The sequence below is a fragment of the Triticum aestivum genome, chromosome 7D (assembly GCF_018294505.1).
Source record: "Triticum aestivum cultivar Chinese Spring chromosome 7D, IWGSC CS RefSeq v2.1, whole genome shotgun sequence".
In the NCBI taxonomy this organism is placed as follows: domain Eukaryota; kingdom Viridiplantae; phylum Streptophyta; class Magnoliopsida; order Poales; family Poaceae; genus Triticum; species Triticum aestivum.
Window position 1 is genome coordinate 549089424 of NC_057814.1, and position 22053 is coordinate 549111476.

General features: G+C 49.7%; 1 protein-coding gene across 1 annotated transcript; it reads right to left on the reverse strand.

Annotated features, from left to right (window-relative positions):
* Nucleotides 1-6817: 6817 nt before the first annotated feature.
* Nucleotides 6818-10777, reverse strand: LOC123166457 (IAA-amino acid hydrolase ILR1-like 6). Its single transcript, XM_044584259.1, has 3 exons — nucleotides 10117-10777; nucleotides 9225-9350; nucleotides 6818-8044 (listed from the first exon to the last, which is right to left on the reverse strand). Exons 1-3 carry the CDS (start codon nucleotides 10582-10584, stop codon nucleotides 7217-7219), a joined length of 1422 nt encoding a protein of 473 aa, XP_044440194.1. The 5' UTR covers nucleotides 10585-10777; the 3' UTR covers nucleotides 6818-7216.
* Between the last annotated feature and the right edge of the window lie 11276 nt (nucleotides 10778-22053).

A 22053-nucleotide genomic window follows, 5' to 3' on the forward strand; every position in this document is an offset into this window, starting at 1 on the left:
AATTGTTAATGAATATGCTTCATTCGCTGACTCTATTCCATTCCTTGACTTTATATGATAATATTTCTATTTCATGATATTTCTATCAAGAGCATTCCATAATGTGCTTTCATCATGATGACAAGAATTTAGCACAGTATTGTGAATTGTAGTTCATACGTATGTCAATCTTGTGATTCATTGGTGCCACCCATCTGTGGAATTATGCCTCATACGTATGTCAATACTGTGATTCATTGGTGCCACCCAGCTGTGGAATTATGCCTATAGAAAATCCATTCTAACATCTTTATCTGAACACCGAGGTGAAACTACTACCATGAAATAAGCAAATTGGAGGAGGTTGTAGCTACAAAATGATTATATAGCTGAATGAGAGCATCACTCGCCACAAAAATAGCATTTCAGGAAGCTAGAATTGCCCAAAAGCATTACCATGCAGAACTTGGTAAGAGATAATGGTGCACTATCGGCTGAACCTCATTTAACTTGAAATTGCGCACTAGTTGATTCCCATTTATTTCTGGTGTTTGACACCTATTAGAGAATTAAATTGCTTGTGTGAGGATAGCAACAACATAACTACTCACTTATTTTCAATCAAGTGTAGTGCATGTACTTCACCAGAATCCTCCCAACGAAAACAAGTACACACATAACTGGGCATGTAGAGTATAGGACAATAAAATTGATGGTTACCCAAAAATAAATCCTTTGGTCCCAAACAAGTTGGGGTCAGCTAGAGTTGAAATTGATAAAATCTCGTAACTAACTCATGATTCTGCCACATAGAGTTGAAACTCATAAAATCTCGTAACCAACTCATGGTTCTGGCACATGGATAAATAGCTTCCACGCACCCCTGCTCATGGCCTTGTAGTTGTTTTCAACTAGGAAACCCATATAGGATTTTACTTTATGCTTACAAGACCCAGTAGAAGGAATGTAGGTCCATCATACCCTGACCTTGTAACCAACGAAATAGTTGCTTAGCTGCTATAACATGGATTGGGATCACATTAAAGGTTACTTATAGTTGACTACTTAACTACTACTTAATTAATGAATTGATCTGGGTGGACTGGCTTTGTTTGGGTCATCGGAGTGTAGCCTTTGGTGGGGAATTGTATCAAAGGGATTGTACGAGTTCAAAGTTGAGTAGTTTCCATGTGTAACCGTGAGACAATATGGACTCTGTCTGGACCAAGTAAGTTCTGGGAACCCTTCTGGGCGCGATCAGCAAATGTAGATTTGCATGTAGGGAAACCGGACTGGGTCTGCCTTTTCTGAGAGGGCTACTACTTCCCAAAAGTCTCATCTTGATCTACCAAGGTACTTCACATGAAGTTTAGTAGCAGGAAGGTGTGATGGGGAATCACGGGTAAAGTACACAAACCTCTGCATAGTGTATAAACTAATCATGATTAGCCGTGTCCCTGGTTATGGATAACTTTTGAGCAACTCATTTGAGAATTGTCAGTTTGATCTCATCACCTCTTTTAATAAAAGCAATGGGTTGGACCAAAGGGGAGTGTGGAGCTGATATCTGAGGACTGGTGTGTATCAGGGTCTTTGGAGAAAGGCTTGGCGCAACCGTGTGAGGCGGAAGTCCACATACCCAAACTGCTTATATTGGATGGTTACGTGATACGATCTGTCCAGGACTACCTCGTGATACGGTATGTCCAACTATTAGAGTAGACCACTATACAAAGGTAGGAAAAACTATCTTCGCCCAAAAGGAAAATCAGCCACACCACCTTGCACGTTTACTTCTCCCAAGCCAATCCCGAGGAAGCTAGCCAATACATTCAATGTATTGATCCTTGTGGTTGCAACGTATCATGTTGCAGGTTTATCATATCGAAGGAAAGCTATGGAGTATGGTTACGACGCTATACTCAACTCTTGCCTGTGAGTGGATGGGCGACACAAGACTAGATGAAAGCACAAGTGCCCCCTGGGTGATTTTGGTAATTAATGTCAACATATCTTTTGTTGGACTAATAGTTTTATCTAGTATATTTCAGATAATTTCAACAGTGCCATGGTAAGGACAAGAGGATTGTCAAAAACTCTAAGACTCTACATTTTTGTTTAAGTGATCCAATATCATATTGAGTCCATAGGAAAGCCAATACTATTAAAAGGGGATGATGTGTTGCTTAATGATCTTGTTGCTCAAGTGCTTAGTGATATTTCTCCAAAATCCTCAACCACTTTCTCCATCCAAATATGTCCAAACCCAATTCCCAACTCGACCCAACCGATATTTCCCATCCGGAGCCACCGTGTTCATCCGGACTTAGCCACTGCCAAAACCCTAACAATTCGGTTCCACCGATATGGATCTCGGTCCCACCGAGATGGCCTTGCCAGCGCTCTGTGACTTGTTGCAATCACTTCGGTCCCACCGAGATGTTGCAGTCAGTCTCACCGAGATGGTTTGACTGATTCTTTGTTGCCTTGTTGCTTCACTTCAGTCCCACCAAGATGATGCGATCGGCGCCACTGAGATGAGGTTTTCCCTAAGCCCTAGCACATCGTTCCCACCGAGTTGTTCCCGTCGGTCCCACCGAGATTCCTAACGCTCATATTTTGCACGGATCGGTGCCACCGAAATGGGTCAAAAGTGTGTAACGGTTGGATTTTGTGTGGAGGCTATATACCTCCACCCCTTCTTCCTCATAGAGGAGAGCCATCAGAACGTGCCTACACTTTCATCATTCATTTTCTGAGAGAGAACCACCTACTCATGTGTTGAGATCAAGAGATTCCATTCCTACCATTTGAACCTTGATTTCTAGTCTTCCTCAAGTTGCTTTCCACTCAAATCCTTTTTCCACCATAGCCAAATCTGTAAGAGAGAGTTGAGTGTTGGGGAGACTATCATTTGAAGCACAAGAGCCAGGAGTTCATCATCAACACACTGTCTATTACCTTTTGGAGAGTGGTGTCTCCCAGATTGGTTAGGTGTCGCTTGGGTGCCTCCGACATGATGTGGAGTTGAACCAAGAAGTTTGTAAGGGCAAGGAGATCGCCTACTTCGTGAAAATCTACCCGAGTGAGGCAAGTCCTTCGTGGACGATGGCTATGGTGGGATAGACAAGGTTCCTTCTTCGTGGACCCTTGATGGGTGGAGCCCTTCGTGGACTCGCGCAACCGTTACCCTTTGTGGGTTGAAGTCTCCATCAACGTGGATGTACGATAGCACCACCTATCGGAACCATGCCAAAAATTCTCCGCGTCTCGACTGCGTTTGCACACTCCAATCCCATCACTTTACATTCTTGCACTTGCATGCTTTACTCTTTCAGCTGCTCATACTCTTTCTATGCTTGTGTAAAAATGTATTGTGTGCCCATTAACATGTGTTGCACACTCCAATCCCATCCCTTTACATTCTTGCACTTGCATGCTTTACTCTTTCTGTTGCTCATACTCTTTCTATGCTTGTGTAAAATGTATTGTGTGCCCATTAACATTTGCTAAACTCAACCTTAACTTGAAGAAACTGAAAGCTGCCACTTTTACTTCTGAAGGGTCTAATCACCCCCCTCTCTAGACCCCTCTTCTCGATCCTTTCACTAGAATATGATCTCCGCTGCATGATTGTATACTAAGCTAGCCCATGAGCAAAGCAGGTGTGTATTGTAAAGCACTAGATCTACAATGTAATACCATGATATGTGTTGTATTCTTGGTATTTCATCACCGACTGTGTGTGTGAGCTATTGATCCAGGGACTGACACAGTAAGCGCAGTGATTCGGGCCCCTATCAGGGACCAGGTCGTGACAAAAGTCAAATTGGATAGCTCGGTCTGAACATTTGCAGGCTCTTTGAGGGATGGCCTTGGAGATGCCCTTAGGCCCCAAATCCTTATTTTCCTTTTCTTTGCGGGGCTTTTCATTTGATAGAATACCCAAATATCGGGATCTTGTTAGGGTTTTTATCTGGAGGTGCCAGAATTGAGTATGCTAGCGGATATTTTAGCTATAAGTTTTGTTTGAGAGTTATCTATCAGGATTGAATGACCAAGTTATAGAGCCAGTGACAACGGTAAGAAATGTTACATGCAAAACTGTAACAGTAAATGGCGCAAGGTAGAAGTCAACGAAGGCGAGCCGTCAGATCTTGGTAACCTCGGGTGATCCTAACCGTGCATTAACTGAATCGGTGTCTTTGCTTAACTGAAGAACCTGATACTTGCACAGGTCCGACATATTGTTGACTGCACGTCGCTGCAACAGGAAAATTCGACAGAAAAGGTTGAGAAAAGAAAATGCCACCATTAGGGCATGTACAATGCATAGCCCTACGGTGATACCTCGTATGTCATGTAGGATAGGATATCAGGTAAAGTAGGTTCCAATAGAGAAGCGGGGTCCTCTACAGGAGGCGGGTGCTTGGAGAATAAGTGTGGTCCGGTCTCAAAAGCTAAAAAGGTTGGAGTGAAAAGTAAAGATGCATGTGTACTAGAGTCTTTATTTTCGATTTTTTAATAAGGCCCACTAGTTATAGCTTGCATTGGGGAGAAGAAATAAATATAAGTGCCTCAAACTACTTTTTGTCATGGGACATTTGTATCCATATGCCACCATTACTAGCAGAACGCCCGTGCGTTGCTACGGGCTATGCATATATAAATTAATTAAACAAATGATTAAGGTTGTCTGTAAGATCAAAACTCATTTGTTCTCAAAAGTCCGGACGTGTTCGGACATCAAACGAACGCTTAGTAGGCTCTTCAAAATTCAACCGTATGGACAGTCCGGGCTCCCCCAAGTTTAGACCATATATGGGGGAGAAATACGGTTGTTCAGACTACCCCCATGTTATTTCCAACACATGGGCTCAATACAAAAACCCCACCCCACAACATATCACCTCCTTTTTCTCTCGGACCCTCCCTTTCTCACTCGGTTTCCCGTCGTAGTGGACATTTCTCGCTGGAGCCTCCTTCTTTAAAATCAAATGACACCCACCTCACCTTCGTCATGCGTTGCAACAAAGATGAAAATTTTCATATTTACTGTATAATAAAGTGGATTAAACTAACACATACTATTGACACAAAATAATAAATAACTATAGAGATTAGTCTCAAAGGTCCATTCAACTTCGCAAATGCACACTGACATGGGAGGTAAGTGGCAACCTGAATGTATTCCTACTCACCAATAAGCTCCACCTCCAGCCCAGATACCATTCATTGCTAGAAGGGATAATTGATGTTCTTCTCTTCCTCGTCCTTCCCCACATCTTCTACTCCTAGTCTCTTCGCCAACCCGTTTCGTTGACCCACATCTTCTACTCCTAGTCTCTTCGCCAACCCGTTTCGTTGACGCCAACATCAGCGCGTTTGTTAGCGACGTCTCATCTTCTTCTTCTTCCTCCTTCCTCGCCAGTTTTAATTCTCATTCCTACTTTTTTTATAACACTCTTTCTTTCTTGTTTCGCTTTATATTTTTGGAACACTCTTTCCATCTCCAACACCATGGACCACTTGGCCGCTTTAGTTTCTTTTTCCTTCTTATTCATGGAGCACTCTCCCTTTCAACTATAGCATGAACCACCTCGCCAATCTAGTGTCGTGTTGTACTCATCCGCGAACGTTTCGGAAACCGTCAACATGTGGACATCCTGCAGAGCATGGTCGTCATCCATCTTGGTGAACGCTAGGTCGTCCATGTCGCGGGCGCATGGTGTCTGTTGTCCATGTTGGCAAGTGGTGCTCGTCCATGTCGCTGAGAGCCTGTTGATTGTCCTAGCCGACGAGCGCTTTTAAAATGATTCAATGCGATAAAACTGCTTGCTTAATTAATTAATTACATAAATAATTAACAACCTATCTAATTCTTTGCACGCCTGATTAACTGCCAACCAAATCGACTAATTACCCACCTAATTGGAGAAAATCTATACTTCTAATTATCTTTAGGCATAATTAAGTGTCTACCTAAACCATTAATTACATTAATGACTTGGTTTCAAAATTGATTGGGTGCAAAAAATAATTTCTATTTAAATGGACCTAATTAATTGCATACATAATTAACCGTCTAGTTAATTAATTACATTAAGTGATTTTATTTCCAAATTGATTCAACGCTTGATTTCCTCGCATGAATGGCTGCTACGAATGACGACGACTACCAAGTATTGTAGGGCACATTTCCTTAACGAATTTCTTGACATTTGAATGGACACACTTGATTTGAGAATGTAGTATGTGTGTTTCTGTGTATTAATGACAAGAAATATGATATGACCGTGTCCACGAACACATGTACGTGGTGGTATGACGACATGCCTTCCGTCATGGCCTTCCTTGACGTCGTGATGTACGCCTTGGCATTCTCGAGTATCACGCAAGTGTTAGGCCTGGCTGCGACATCCTCCGTGGTGTCGCGCACGGCGTTCTCTATAGGGGCGCGCGGATGGTTACACCCACAAGTAAAAGATATGTTCTTTTGTTGTTTAGAAAACTTGTTATAGTCAATTAATAGCGGAGATAATAATAATGACATAGTGCGCAGGATTAATGATTTGTTATTGAGAAATATCTCATTTTGTTTTGGAAGGTTATCGAGAAAAATATTACGCCTATATTTTAAGAAGGTAATCTCAAATATATGGTGTGAGTTCTGAATTCTTAATTACCTATTTATTTACGTGATTGGAATGAATCAGAACCTGCCAAAGTAAGCACGAAACAAGATATCTCCTTTAATAAGATCTGGTTTTTTAATGAAAAGGAGAAAAAATCAGTTGATGGTGGTGGTGGGAGGTGACGAATAAAAACTGGACGAAAGTAATTCGTATCAGGCTACCAACTCCTTCATTGGAAGTAGACATACATGCCCTTAGACATACACATATTTGGCAGTACTTCTCAATCTCCAGGTCCAGGATATCTCCATGTGTCAGGGCCGAAAGACGGTGGCCAAGTTACGTACATGCTTTCCCGCCGTCGCGTCACGGCCACAAAACCCAGGAACCAAACCGAGACCGCGTATCAACAAGTTTCAGCGCCAACACGAGCACGCAGAAAAACAACAGCCCAGACCACGGTGTGATCGGCCGAAAAACCACCACAGTACGTTTCCGCGCGCACGAGACGTGGTCGATCCCGGCGCCCTCGCGGATCTCAGCCCACAGCCGCAACGCCGGTCGATCGATGAGTTCCAACAGAGCCGGACCCGGTCGGTCGATCACGAGTTCACAGCTCCTGTTCCGGCGAACCGCGGGTCGGAGTGCTGCTCGGCGCCGCCGGCGAGGTACCTCTCAGCGATGGCGGCGTGGACGGCGGCGCCGGTGGGGAGCACGTCCTCGTCGATCATGAAGTAGGGGGAGTGGCCCGTGTGCACGGACCCCAGCGTCTCGTTGCGCACGCCCACGTAGTAGAACCCGGCGGGGACGGCCTGGGAGTAGAAGGAGAAGTCCTCGGCGCCCATCATCGGCGGCACGTCGCGGTACCCGGCGTCGCCCAGCAGCGCGCGCGCCACCGCCTTGACGTGCGCGTACATGCGCGGGTGGTTCACCGTGGGCGGGTAGAAGCTCTGGTTCTCGAAGAAGTCCACGGAGGCCTCGCAGCCGTGCACCCGCGGCTGCAGCGTCATCACCTCCTCGATCCGCCGCCGCAGCGTGTAGAAGCTCGCGTTCGAGAAGGCCCGGAACGTGCCGCCCAGCACCAACGGCGCCGCCGGGTCGCCGCCGCTGCCGTTGACCATGGCCACCGACACCACCTGCGAGTCCAGCGGGTCGGCCTCCCGGGACACGAGGCTCTGCAGGCTGATGATGGTGGACGAGGCGGCCAGGACCGGGTCGGCGCCGGCGCGGCGGGCGAGTATATGGGCCTTGAAGAAGCCGCAGCCGGCGAGCAGCGGCCCCGTCCGGGACCCGACCACGGACGTCGGGTGCTGGTGCGACACGTGGACGGCGAAGATGGCCTCCACGCCCTCCAGCGCTCCGTCCTCGATCATCCGCTTCGCGCCCGCGCCGGACTCCTCCGCTGGCTGGAACAGGAGCTTCACTGTACCCTGTACACAACCAAGTGCCACGGAGTATAATTAGTTTCTCAGTCAACTTAATCAATTAGCTTCACTGGAACAGAAGCTTCACTGTACCCTGTACATACACATTAGTCGAAGATATAAAATACATTACTGTTAAACTGGACCCTATGTTAACTGCAGGTCCTGGGCGTCACATGTTGACAGAGCAGCAGCAGCTGGTGTAATAAGGACAGGTTTAATGAACACGACGACGCAAACTTGACATGGACATGACCGCATGTGCCCACAGACCTAATACCCTTTGATTGCAGTCACTGCTGAAGTGATGGTAATTGACAATAATTCAGCAAATTTATAATGTTAGAAACTTTATGCTTCCTCTGGATTCCGGGTAATCCGTCGTTGTTTTAGTACAAAGTTATAGTAATATATAATGACCGAGCATTCCGTCGAACACGGGGCATCCGATCCACCTCTGAAAGCAGTGAACCAAACTGAAGGAATGTTGTACCACCAGCATCGCATTACGTTGAGAAAATGCAGTTAATCAAGCCGAACAAATTCTGCCCTTGGCGCAACGGGACAGATGAATGACTGCGAGCATATATCCGCACCAACCCTGGCGACTTTTGCTAGATTAGACGGCGGCGATCACATCTTAAACGCTTACAAATCCTAGTAGTCGCTAATCATTCTTAAATAAATAGATAAAATCGTACTGTAGTAGTGCTAATTGCTAATCAGTAGCGAGGACACACGTGAAGAGGAAGCTCGAGTAAAGCAGAGGGTCTTGGAATGTTTGTCCCGGACGGCTCATTTCCTGACGCTACCATCAACACGATGATGCCGCCGCGACAGCTTTAACACTTTACGCCGCCGCGTGCCTGGCTCACGACGGTCTTATGATATGATTTTCAGCCAAGCATGGACCTTTCCATCTTCTCTCGCAAAGCAAATATAGTGCCTACGCCCAAACCGCACGCATTGCACTGCAGATCACATCAGCACAGCTAGAGCTAGCTCGCAGCCAGTGTAGCAGAGGGACCTGTACAGGGTCCCTTGCACGGCAATGGTGGCGTGCGGGCAGACGGGAGGAACGGCTACAACCTACAGACAGCTATAGAGACGATCGTAGCCACTCAAAGGTGAAGTTCAGTGTGCTAGCTAGCAGCCACTGATGAGAATTCAGTTCAGAGAGATTTACCTTGAGGTGGCGCTCGCGGGCCTTGAGGATGCTGGCGGCGCCGAGCAGCATGGCGACGTGCGCGTCGTGGCCGCACGCGTGCATCTTCCCGGGGTTCTTGCTCTTGTGCTCCCACTCCACCGCCTCCTGCAACCACACACACCCAACGGAACCGTGTCAAGCGAAGCAAGTTTGGTTGGCGTCGAACGAGAACAACAGGGGATCCCGGTGAGAGAGAGAGACAAAAGGCGATGAAAAGCAGGAGACAAGTCTCTGGCTTTTTGGCGTGAAAAAAACTGCCCGTTCTGGGCACTCAGAAAGACGGGGGTTTCGCATGGCAACCGGGATCCGCGCGTCCAGGATCTCACCAACGGCGGGTGCCATTTCGGGCACCGGAACGAGGAGGAAGATTAAAAACAAATTGTCATCTTTCTCTCTGATGATGAAAACATGCACAAGTTTCTGAGACGAACTCGATCGAGACAGTTCGCGCGCGATGTCCTACCGGCGACGTGTTCCTGCAGAGGCCACTCCTTTTTTCTGTTTTGTTGTTTCTCTTTTATCTAAGTGCAATCGTCGACCCAGCAACCACAAGTTAAAAAATATGAGTTAAATGGTGAAGGAAGGCCCAAACTAGAAGAAAACTAGTCGTTTTTGTTTTTGTAGTGGGCAATGATAATGCATTGGTGCATCTATTCTCGCCCCATTAACCAAGTGGCCACAACCTACTGATAAACAGCTTGAACAGCAAACGAACGGAGTAGAAACTGTGTGGAACCTATGGAGTAGCATGCTGGGCTCGATCGTTTGTTATGGGCACTCAGAGGCTGCAAAAGGCGCACGTGCGCGACATAAGAACACGTGTCTGTTCACGCAGCGGTGGCAGCGGCAGACGGCAGTTACTTGTTCGTACCTGGATGGGCAGCGCGTCCATGTCGGCCCGGAGCGCGACGACGGGCGGGCGGCCGGTGCCGATGGTGGCGACGAGGCCGGTGCGCGCGAGCGGGTACCGGAAGCCGACGCCCATGCCGTCCAGCTCCTCGCGGACCAGCCGGCTCGTCTCCACCTCCTCGTACGCCAGCTCGGGCCGCTCGTGGATCCGCCGCCGCACCCGCCGCAGCCACGCCGCCATCTCCGGCCGCCCCGCCATCCCCGCGATCTCCTCCTTCCACCCGCGCGACGACCCGCCAACGACGGCGGAGATGTCGACGTCGACGTCGCAGCTGGGGCCGCCCCGCCCGCTGGCGTTGGCGCCCTTGCCCAGCCTCGCCACGGCGCCGAGAACCACATCGTCCTCCAGGAACGCCGCCGCCGCCGCCACCATGAGCGTCGCCACCAGCAGCAGCAGCAACAAGAGAAGCACGGAGCGCCTGCTCTCCATCAATGGCGATGCCGCTGTGCCGCTAGCTCTGCGTGTGTCCGGGCACGAACAGGGTCGGATGGCTACACCACAACTAGGACACAACTATGCATGATGGGCAACGCACACTGGAGGGGAGGGGAGGGGGGAGGATTAAATTAGGCCACCTGGTAGGGCGGAAAGAAAAAATCTCTCTCCTTTTCCATTCCCATCCAATTCCCCCCGTGCTCGCATCGTATAATGAAGATGAACCGCTCGCTCGCTTTCGTCACATTATTTCTGCCGCGTGGGCCCCGGCCGACAGCGACGCTTCGGTGGCCTCCGACGGCTCCCCCGCTTCTCGCTAGATTGTGTAGGCGCTGCGCTCCATGCATGTTGCTATCAGCATCCGTGTAAAGAAAAAAGGTATTTTTTGCTTTCAGCATCAGCACAACGCTTACCGGCACTATATGCTAATATCAACTTGCTAAACAAGTGATTATGTTAGCATGATAGTGCTTTTCTCTTTTCAGTTTTCTATCGGACTGGCACGCAGACAACAGTACACATGGCATGAGATAAGAATGACCCAAGAAAACATATGGTAGTGCTAGTACACATGCGCTGGGCTGCTAGTCCCGCCGGCGGCATGCCGATCAGTTGGTGTGAACGCTCGCTTTTTTGCTTGCTGAGATTAATCTAATCTCTGCGAGACGGCAACGTTTCCTCTCGGGTCCTTCATTTCTCGGGCTGATTGGTTTTTGTTTGATTCCTACACTATCGATCTGTTGGCTGGAAGCCATGAGGAATTCAATTCGGTGGCAGTAGCAGGTGGGACTGTGGGAGGAGTAGAGCGGTGCAGAAACAGCAAAACCACCAGCTATGCATGGCGCGGCTTTAATCCGGGGTGGGCTGGGGTGGCTAGCTCAGTGTGCACGCATGTATTTATTTCGGGGTCATGGATGGATGAACGGACAGCTTTCGTGGTAAGTAGATCTTGGCACCTAGCAGCAATATGGTCCGCTTGGTCTCTACGTTTTGCTTCCGTGTTTGTGTGCTGGTCATTTCCGGCAGTGTTTCAGACGGTTGTACAACGTGACGCTAACTGCAAACTGTTCCCATTATTTGATCTAAATATAATAGTGCACTGATTGAGCCTGTGATCTTTCTTTCCCAATGATTTGCATGTGCATCTATACCACTAATGGCACATTATCACCTTCCCTTTTCATCTTTAATTAATTTGTGCAGCTGATTGTAATCACGTTTTGTTTCAGTGGTCAGGCAAGCTTTCTTCTTCTTCCCATACTATTTGTTTTCTCAACTTTCTTCTGCTCATATTGCGCAGTGCCGCAGGCCAATAATTCCAACCAACGTGGATGATGCCAAGACGCACTGTTCGAATCAGTGCTCACCCCACGAAAAGCACAAGCCAATCCACCTACGTGTCAAAAAAAATTCTGAATGATCTCATATCATTGCATAACCAAACAAATGACATCGTACCAAGGAGATATAAAAAACAGGATGACAGTTTCTTCAATAAGATCAAAAAAATACATACCACGCGTTTGGTTCATGACAGGTAATAATGTATTCGCTTATCAGGATGCACCGCTGTCGGTGTCAAAACCGGCGGATCTCGAGTAGGGGGTCCCGAACTGTGCGTCTAAGGTCGATGGTAACAGGAGACAGGGGACACAATGTTTACCCAGGTTCGGGCCCTCTCTATGGAGGTAATACCCTACTTCCTGCTTGATTGATCTTGATGAATATGAGTATTACAAGAGTTGATCTACCACGAGATCGTAATGGCTAAAACCCTAGAAGTCTAGCCTGTATGACTATCTCTGTATCCGGACTAAACCCCCCGGTTTATATAGACACCGGAGGGGGCTAGGGTTGTACAAAGTCGGCTACAGAGAAAGGAATCTTCATATTTGGCCGCCAAGCTTGCCTTCCACGTCAAGGAGAGTCCCATCCGGACACGGGAGAAAGTCTTCGGTCTTCGTATCTTCACAGCCCATCAGTCCGGCCCATGTCTAACAGGTCGGACGCCCGAGGACCCCTTAGTCCAGGACTCCCTCAGTAGCCCCTGAACCAGGCTTCAATGACGAGGTGTCCGGCGCGCAGATTGTCTTCGGCATTGCAAGGCGGGTTCCCCTTTCCGAATACTCCAAGATAGTCTTCGGACGCAACGAACGTGTCCGGATTTGCAACACAAGTACCACACACAACCGCAGAGAGTATAATATTTCACGAGTCCAATCCGCTGACAATTTTTTGTAAGGTGACATCACGTCTGCCCGGTCATTATTTCGAACCGTTTTCATCTGTCGTTCCACGTTTCAAGATGCTGTTTTTATTGGCACGTCTTGTCAAAGCAGAGATCGTGTCCCCTTATTGCGGGATTTCTCATCAATACGGGCGTGGGTAATCCAACCGTGCCGTTCGCACAACTCTTGGGAACAGGCGAGTGAGGAGGCGCTTGACATTCACTGCCTTTATAAGGAAGGACTCCCTTCTTTCACCCACGCCTTCTCTCTATCTCTGTCTTCCCATTTTCGAGCTCCAGCGCCCAAGTCCTCATCTTTTCCGCCTCAAGAAAGCACTCAACCATGTCCGGATCTGGAGCGCAAGGCAAGTGGATGGCCTCCTCCGTCAAGGAGAAGGACATCACCAAGCTTCGAGAGGCCAGGTACCTGGCGAAGGAAATCGCCTACCGACTTCCGGCCAAGGGGCAAATCGTCCCCACCCCGAAGCCCAACGAGAGGGTGGTGTTCATCCCCCATTTCGTCCGCGGGTTGGGGTTTCCTCTCCACCCATTCGTCCGCAGACTCATGTTCTATTACGGGCTAGATTTCCATGATCTAGCCCCAAACTCCTTCCTCAACATCTCGACATTTATTGTCGTGTGCGAGACCTTCCTCCGCATTCCTCCCCACTTCGGACTATGGCTTAAGATCTTCAACGTGAAGCCGAAGGTGGTGGATGGCCAACACGCGGAGTGCGGAGGTGCCATGGTGAGCAAGATGCTCAATGTCACATGGCCCAAAGGTACGTTTGTGGAGACTGTCAAAGAGTGGCAGGAACTGTGGTTCTATATCACAGAGCCCCACGACGCCACCTGGGCCGCGGCTCCCGAATTCAAGTCCGGAGCTCCAATGCGGCTCACCTCCTGGGTAGAGAAGGGCCTGAATTGGTCTTCATCGGACGAGCTGATAGCGCTGCAGATGCGCAGCCAGAGCATGGTGGACAAGGACATTAAGCTCGTCAATATGATCCCGGTGATGCTAGTTCGCCGGATCCTTCCATGCCAGAGCCGGACTTGCCATTTATGGGAGTTCAATCCGGCCAAGCGCCAGACCTTGCAACAGTTCTTCCGAACCACGCACGAGGATATCTGGAAGTTGCTCTTCAAGGGCAACGAGATGCCGCCGGAGATAACCGAGGACCGCGGGCACACCCTGGCCCGTCCTGCCAATGCGATAAGTATTTCATGTTTGGAGGCGCACACTTTACTTGCTATTTATTTTTTCAGGTATGGACGGAGAAAGCGGAGCGGATTCTTACGAAGATGCTGGTCCCGATGCCTTACCAAGCGCCGGAGAAGAAGGCCAAGGGGGCCAGAGGTGGCCTCCGCCGCAGGGGAGCTTCGGACGTGTCGTCCGAAGACAACAAGACTCACTCCTCTGCCGCCGAAGACGACGACGAGGAGGAGGAAGAAAGCAACTCTCCCCATGAGGGGGGAAGGAAGAAAAGGGCAGCCTCCACTAGTCTGGAGGCATGAGCGTCCAAGAGAGGGAAGGGTTCCCTCGTGGATAACCCCGCGTGGGATGTTGAAAGCAGCCCAGAGCCGCGCCCTCGAAACAAGCCCCCGGCCGCATCGTAAGTGCTAAAAACCCTAATGCGCCCATAAGTCCGGCCTCTCTACTTCACAGTTTTAATATGTTAAATTATGCAATTGCAGTCCGGCCCGCGACAGCTCCCCGCAGTCCTCATCGGGGGATTCGCTATATTCAAAGGCGATGGCCAGCGAGTCGCCACCGACGGTGCACTCTCCCAAGGCCAAGGGCGACGCCGAGGTGCTGTCCCGAAGGACCTTCCCCGGCCAGGGAGAGGTTCAGGAGGCCGTCAGGGTGGCGCCAGAGGACGGATCCTTGGCCGCCGGACACATGGGGGAGAAAACCCCCATGGAGACTGGCGATGGGGGCCATATCCAATTCGGGCCCCAGCCGGATACCATCCCGGAGACCTACACGGCTCCGGAGTCAAGAGAGCAGCCTCCTCCGAAGGGAGGAGGTGTGCCTATGCCGCCAGTGACCTCTGTCCATCCAGAGGCACCGGATAATCTGCTGAAGCGCTACGAGGCGCTTCCATTGTGGAGGGACACCGTATCCTTATGGGTACGGTGGTTGAGAGGGTTCAGTCCGTCAAGAACGGACGGACCGAACCCTTCACCAGCCTGCTAACAGGCTTTTAGGTAAGCAACGCAAAAGAGAGAGCCATAGTATAAACAGTAGCCCCTGAGACACTGTCCGGTGTTCGAAAAGAAAAGACGGATAGATGATCAAATAATTTTCGCAGGAAACTAACTAAATATGTCTTATGTGAATAAGCAGGCGTCGTTGCTGGCCGCAACCTCTCATGCTGCTGAGGTCTTCGGATTAAAGCAGAGTCTGGAGCAGGCCGAAGCAGAGCTCGGCCAGGCAAGGAAACATCTAGAGGAGAAGCAAGGTATGTTATGACTTGCTGTATGTTCAGAAAGAATAAATGATGTTTGCTGACCATAGTGCTATGATATTTGTAGGAGCGGCTACTGAGGTTGAAACCCTCAAGAAGGCGCTGGCCGAGGCCGAGGAGAGGGCGGCGAAGGAACAAGCTGCCCGGAAAAAGCATGAGGCCAGGGTTGGGGAGGTCCAGCAGGAGCTCCAGGACGCCTTGAAGAAGTACGAGTCCTTGGAGCGCCATCATGCGGACCAAGAGTCCGAACTCGCGAAGGCCCGCCAAGGCGCACAAGAGGCCCGGGCCGAAGCCCAAGGCGCCCTCCAGGAGATCCAGGAGGCCAAGAAGATCGCGGCGGTTAAGGCTTTTATTATGCAAAGCAAGTATGTGAGGAAGAGGTATCTCTTACTGACCCGGATTTGGAGTTCTCCAGGGGCGTTTGCAGATCTACCGCGCAGCGTTTCTGACGCTGCCGAATTCTTCCGAGCCGAAGAGGGGAGCTCAATAGAGAAGCTGTTCTGGTCGCAATACCTTGCGCCAGAACATCCGGTGCCCTTTAGCGATCAGCTAAAACAGCTGGTCGAGCTGCATAGGGTGGCCGAACTGGCCATGAAGGACTTAATAATCCAGCTGTGGCCTGCCGAAGCCATACCCAGCAGCTACTTTGGTCTCATGAAGCGGCTAGTCAATGCTTGCCCTCGGCTTGACGCCATCAAGCGGTCGGTATGTATTGAAGGTGCACGGATGGCCTTCGCCCGTGTCAAGATGCAGTGGGCGAAGATGAACGCCGTCACGGTCGCAACCGAGGGACCGCCTGCGGGCAAGGAGCACCGCACGCCGGAGCGATATTTTAGCGATGTCCTGGAGGGATCCCGCATTGTGGCGGAGCAATGTGCGAAGTATGTAATATTTGAATGAATATATTCATATTGTCTCGCCCTGTATTATGAAACAAGTTCGGCTATGTAATATAATGTCTGTTTAATATTTTACCTCCTGTGCGGCCGTGTTTATGAAATTCTGAGAGTTGGCCGGTCGTCGGCTTCAGCCCCCACGTAGGTAGTACGGGGGTGTTCGGGATGTAATCTAAACACTCTTGATCCAATTATTTGGTCCTTTAAGGAAGTGTTTAGCGCAACGAACCAGGCAATCGGACTATTTGGCTTTATCACCGTCACTTAGCCATAGGAGTTTGACAATGAAAATTTAGGCGCAGCCCCTAGTATCCGAACTAGGGTACTGTAAACACCTGATCGGGTAAGACCCGATCCCTCGCATAATGTGGAAAAAATCGCTAAAGATTTGAAACCTCCGAAGAGCTGACCGGCTCTCGCTGCATCATGACAGTCAGTTTTCGGCTTTCTCTACTGAGGTGCTCATCCAGATAAACCAGGACACAATCGCAGTAGTTCTCCCTTTACTACCCTAGCCGATATAGCAGAACGTAAGGTAGTAAGCATAGGAGCCGGGCAACCCAACTATTGACCAAAGACATGATTCAGAGCCAATGCATATAATGCTAAATTCGGGGTGCCGAACTATTATTATAAAAAGTGTTCGGACTTTGTTGTTGTATTATGGGTCGCAATGAAGCCCCTGGAAGATTGAAGCGTACCAAAGTGTACGTGCGCAACTTTGAGAAGATTATCAAGAAAGGGAAAGAGGAGGTAGTAGGCTAATGCCGCAGAAGTTGGGCCGTCAACTGTTTCCATTATAGTTTGATTAATACGTCAAAGCGTATTTGTACAAGTGGTGCGATAAGCAACCGGGCTATTTTACATGCCACGACCAAGGGAGAGCTGCGTGCGGGTCCTGAAAACAGGTAGGGTGATTGTTAAAGAGACCACCTAGAGGTTCCCTTGTACGCCAGTGCTTCTTGCCATCTTGGTGTGTCTATCCTGTTGAGAGGACTGATGATCAGGTCGTCCGAAGAAGCCTGAAAAGAAACCTGAAAAGGATAAAAAAGAAAAATTGAAAGTATGTGTGTGGTCAAGCCGTATTATGGATCACAAGCTAGTTCTGCCTCCGTCTATGCCCATGGTATTTTGAGTGCGTAGTTATGTACGCATGGTACGAATGCCGCCACTGGGCTGGGATTGGGACGGAGGCCAAATTGCTAGTCGAGCTCCTGACGAGCTGGTCTGTTCTGCAGCAGAGTAGTCCGGACTCGTTTGACAGTGTCCGGGAGCTCGGCCGGCGAATTGAGGTTCTGCTTGAGAAGGCCGCTCTGTACTTCTGCTGCTAACGCAGCGGTGTGCTCCTCGGTACGGAGAGAGCGTTCCGTGTTTCCATTGACTATTATGACGCCGCGTGGTCCGGGCATCTTGAGCTTGAGATAAGCGTAGTGTGGCACCGCGTTGAATCGAGCAAATGCGGTTCGTCCCAGCAGTGCGTGATAGCCACTGCGAAAGGGGATGATTTCGAAGATCAACTCTTCGCTTCGGAAGTTGTCTGGAGATCCGAAGACAACCTCTAGGGTGATTGAGCCCGTACAGAGGGCCTCTACACCTGGTATGACTCCTTTAAAGGTAGTCTTTGTGGGCTTAATTCTTGAGGGATTAATGCCCATTTTGCGCGTTGTATCCTGATAGAGCAGGTTCAGGCTGCTACCACCATCCATGAGGACTCGCGTGAGGTGGAATCCATCAATGATTGGGTCGAGGACCAGTGCGACTGAACCGCCGTGATGGATACTGGTCGGATGGTCCCTGCGATCAAAAGTGATCAGACAGGAAGACCATGGGTTGGACTTTGGGGCGACTGGCTCCATCGCATAGACGTCCCTGAGCGCACGCTTGCGTTCCCTCTTGGGATATGGTAGCGTATATCATGTTCACCGTTTTAACTTTGGGAGGGAACCTCTTCTGTCCTCCTGTGTTCGGTGGTCGGGACTCATCGCCATCGTCCTCGCTTTGCGATCCCTTCTCCTTGTTTTCGGCATTTAACTTGCCGGTCTGTTTAAAAACCCAACAGTCTCTGTTGGTATGATTGGCTAGTTTATGAGGAGTGCCATGGATTTGGCATGGACGATCGAGTATGCGGTCCAGGCTGGATGGGCCCGAGTTGTTCCTATTGTATGGCTTCCTCCGCTGACCGGACTTGGAGCCACTGAATCCGGCGTTGACCACCGTGTCATCGGTATTGTTGCCGTTGTTTCGATGCTTATGTATGTTGCGTCGGGGCTTGCCGTTGCTGTCCTTGGCTTCGTAGGTGCTAGGTTCGCTTGCATTATTATTGCAACGGGCTAGCCAACTATCTTCGCCCGCACAGAAGCGGGTCATAAGTGCCGTAAGGGCTGCCATGGACTTCGGCTTTTCCTGCCCGAGATGTCGGGCGAGCCATTCGTCGCGGATGCTATGCTTAAAGGCCGCTAGGGCTTCGGCATCCGGACAGTCAACAGTCTGGTTTTTTTATTTAAGAACCTAGTCCAGAATTTCCTGGCTGACTCTCCGGGCTGTTGGACTATATGACTTAAGTCATCTGCATCCGGAGGTCGGACATATGTTCCTTGGAAGTTGTCGAGGAAGGCTTCTTCCAAGTCTTCCCAGCTGCCAATGGAGTTTTCGGACAGACTGTTCAACCAGTACCGAGCTGGTCCTTTGAGTTTTAGCGGGAGGTATTTGATGGCATGGAGATCATCACCACGGGCCATATGGATATGGAGAAGAAAATCCTCAATCCATACCGTGGGTTCGTTGTCCCGTCATATGATTCAATGTTCACGGGTTTAAACCCTTCCGAGAATTCATGGTCCATTACTTCATCAGTGAAGCAAAGGGGGTGTGCGGCGCCTCTGTATCGGGCCACGTCGCGACGTAGCTCGGATGGAGTCCGTCTGCGGTTTTCGACCGGGGCGTGAGTGTGATTGTTGCGTCCGGCTAGATAGCCGTTGTCGCGTGTCGGGGCATGTCCCCGTGATCCATATATCGATCTGTTCTGACCTGCTCTACTGTCCAAGCCCTGACGTAGGTCGTAGGTATGTCCCCGAGCTGTTTTATCTCTGCCTTTACGGTGAGGTGGGGCGGGCTGGTGTTCGGCTTGAGTTGCCGCTTTGTCCCGACCACATGGTGGTCGGTCAGCCGTATTGCACGATGATGGTACGGGCTCCAGCGCCTCATCATCGAACTGAGGTAGTAATTTACGCTTCGGGTAACTTTTGGCTGGGTGCTTGAGGCCGTATTCCTCGGCTGCCAGGACATCAGTCCATCTATCGTTTAGCAGATATTGATCATCTTGAAGCTGTTGTTGCTTCTTTTCCAGGCTCTTTGCAGTGGCTATTAGCCGGCGCTTAAAGCGCTCCTGCTCGAGAGGTTCCTCATGCATGATAAAATCCGCGTTGCCGAGGCTCACCTCCTCCTCGCAGAGCGGAAGATAATTACTGTCCTCCGAGTCTTCGTTTATGGCCTGTTCATCAGGGCTAACTTGCCCATCTTCCCGATCGTCCTGTTCAGCAGTTTGTTCGTCGGGATCTTCTATGTCTTCGACACCGTCCGGAGTGTTATCGTCTCCTGTGCCGGTGTTGCTGTCTTTGCTGCGGTGTGATTTAGAGTGGCGCCGCTGACGCCGGAGCTTTGGTTGTATCTTAGGAGGCTTGTCCTCAACTGGATTTTCCTTGTCATCGCCGCTATTATCTTTTGGTGCATCCACCATGTATACGTCATATGAGGAGGTGGCCATCCATCGTCCGGTGAAGGGCGGGTTTTGGGCCTCCTCTTCTCCGGCACTTGTATCACCATCTCTTCGCCGAACTAGTGCACCTATACAATTTAACATTGTATTGGGTGTGTTGGGGACACAAGAGACTCTTTGTTATTTGGTTGCAGGGTTACTTGAGAGAGAGACCATCTTCATCCTACGCCTCCCACGGATTGACAAACCTTAGGTCATCCACTTGAGGGAAATTTGCTACTGTCCTACAAACCTCTGCACTTGGAGGCCCAACAACGTCTACAAGAAGAAGGTTGTGTAGTAGACATCAGCGGCTCCAACGTCGCTGAGTCTGCGGCTTCCGTGGCGGGGTTGAGCTTCCCGTTCTCGGATGGAGCGATCTGCTCCAGATCTAAGGCCGGAGCAGTTACAGGTGCTATCTCCTGGGTATGGTCCGATGACAGATTTACGTCATGTTCATCGTGGTGGCAGGGAGCGGCTGGCGTGGTCTCGAATCCGTTGAAGATAAAGTCTTCATGGAAATCCGTGACGTAGTTCAAGCTTCCAAATCTGACCTGATGGCCAGGGGCGTAGCTTTCGATCTGCTCCAGATGGCCAAGCAAGTTGGCCCATAGTGCGAAGCCGCCGAATACGAAGATCTGTCAGGGAGGAAGACTTCCCCTTGGACAGCATCATTGTCGATGATCGAAGGAGCCATCAAACCTCTTGATGACGACACAGTGGAACTCTCAATGAAAGCACCAATGTCGGTGTCAAAATCGGCGGATCTCGGGTAGGGGGTCCCAAACTGTGCGTCTAAGGTCGATAGTAACAAGAGACATGGGACACAATGTTTACCCAGGTTCGGGCCCTCTCTATGGAGGTAATACCCTACTTCCTGCTTGATTGATCTTGATGAATATGATATTACAAGAGTTGATCTACCACGAGATCGTAATGACTAAACCCTAGAAGTCTAGCCTGTATGACTATGGTTATGATTATTCATCCTCTACGGACTAAGCCCCGCGGTTTATATAGACACTGGAGGGGACTAGGGTTGTACAAAGTCGGTTACAGAGAAAGGAATCTTCATATTTGGCCGCCAAGCTTGCCTTCCACGTCAAGGAGAGTCCCATCCGGACACGGGAGAAAGTCTTCGGTCTTCGTATCTTCACAGCCCATCAATCCGGCCCATGTCTAACAGGTCGGACGCCCGAGGACCCCTTAGTCCAGGACTCCCTCAACCGCCTCCACCGGGGGTTTCGGTGATTACGTGGTTTGTTTGGTTCAGCACAGGATTGGTGGAGGGAGTATCGGACCAAGAACAGAGAAGAAGGAACCCGCACTGTTATTCGAAACCAGAGGGGACGTCCGGTTTCGCTCACGTGCATCGTAGTATCCGATTACGGGGAGCGGAAACCAGCCCAGCCCAAAACAAACGCATGTAACAGTTTTGTGAGCCGATGTAATCAGAAGCCGATACATTACCACGAACCAAACGTGTCGACCTCTCAGCCTGGACGATTTGGAAGCACCGGAACGCGTGTATCTTCGACAATGCAAGCTTCTCACACGCTCACATCACACACAAAATCAAGGAGGACACATGCGTGCCAGGACCATGGTGGGCGCCAAAGGACTAGACAAGATTTTGCCTACAACATAATCTCAAGTAACTAGGGCTGAGCAACCCTTCTTCTGCTGCTAATCAACCCTCAGTCATGCTTTTCCTTGCATACATGGCCTAGGGTTGCACCCTTGTATTTTCTTTCCCTTATCAATGGAATGGTACGCACCATACGTATTCGCGAAAAAGAGAGATGAGGGGGGAAATTTAAGGTATTATGTAATCTGGTCTACATAGTGATGAGTATTAAGTGTAAACCCGAAGAGAAAATAACCTGGGGGCTATTTCCCATGTTGGCCGTAACTAAGCTCCACCACTAGTTACACCTTTACATAATTATACATTGTTTTGGAATAACTAGTAAACACATTACACCCCAACTCGAATCTACAATGCCCAATCCCCACTAGACCACATTACTGGAATGCTTCTAGTGAACTGACATCTTGATCAAACCCTCTACCATCGATCCCTTTTGACCCTATTTAGCGCCGACTTTGGTGGCCATG

What these genes read in the sequence shown, in the direction of transcription:
- LOC123166457 (XM_044584259.1), bottom strand. Translation starts at nt 10,584, where the DNA reads ATGGAGAGCAGGCGCTCCGTGCTTCTCTTGTTGCTGCTGCTGCTGGTG. An exon ending in TGGACGCGCTGCCCATCCAG is followed by an intron (nt 9,351 to 10,116) that starts GTACGAACAAGT and finishes GTGTGGTTGCAG; the next exon opens with GAGGCGGTGGAGTGGGAGCA. An exon ending in CCCGCGAGCGCCACCTCAAG is followed by an intron (nt 8,045 to 9,224) that starts GTAAATCTCTCT and finishes GGTTGTGTACAG; the next exon opens with GGTACAGTGAAGCTCCTGTT.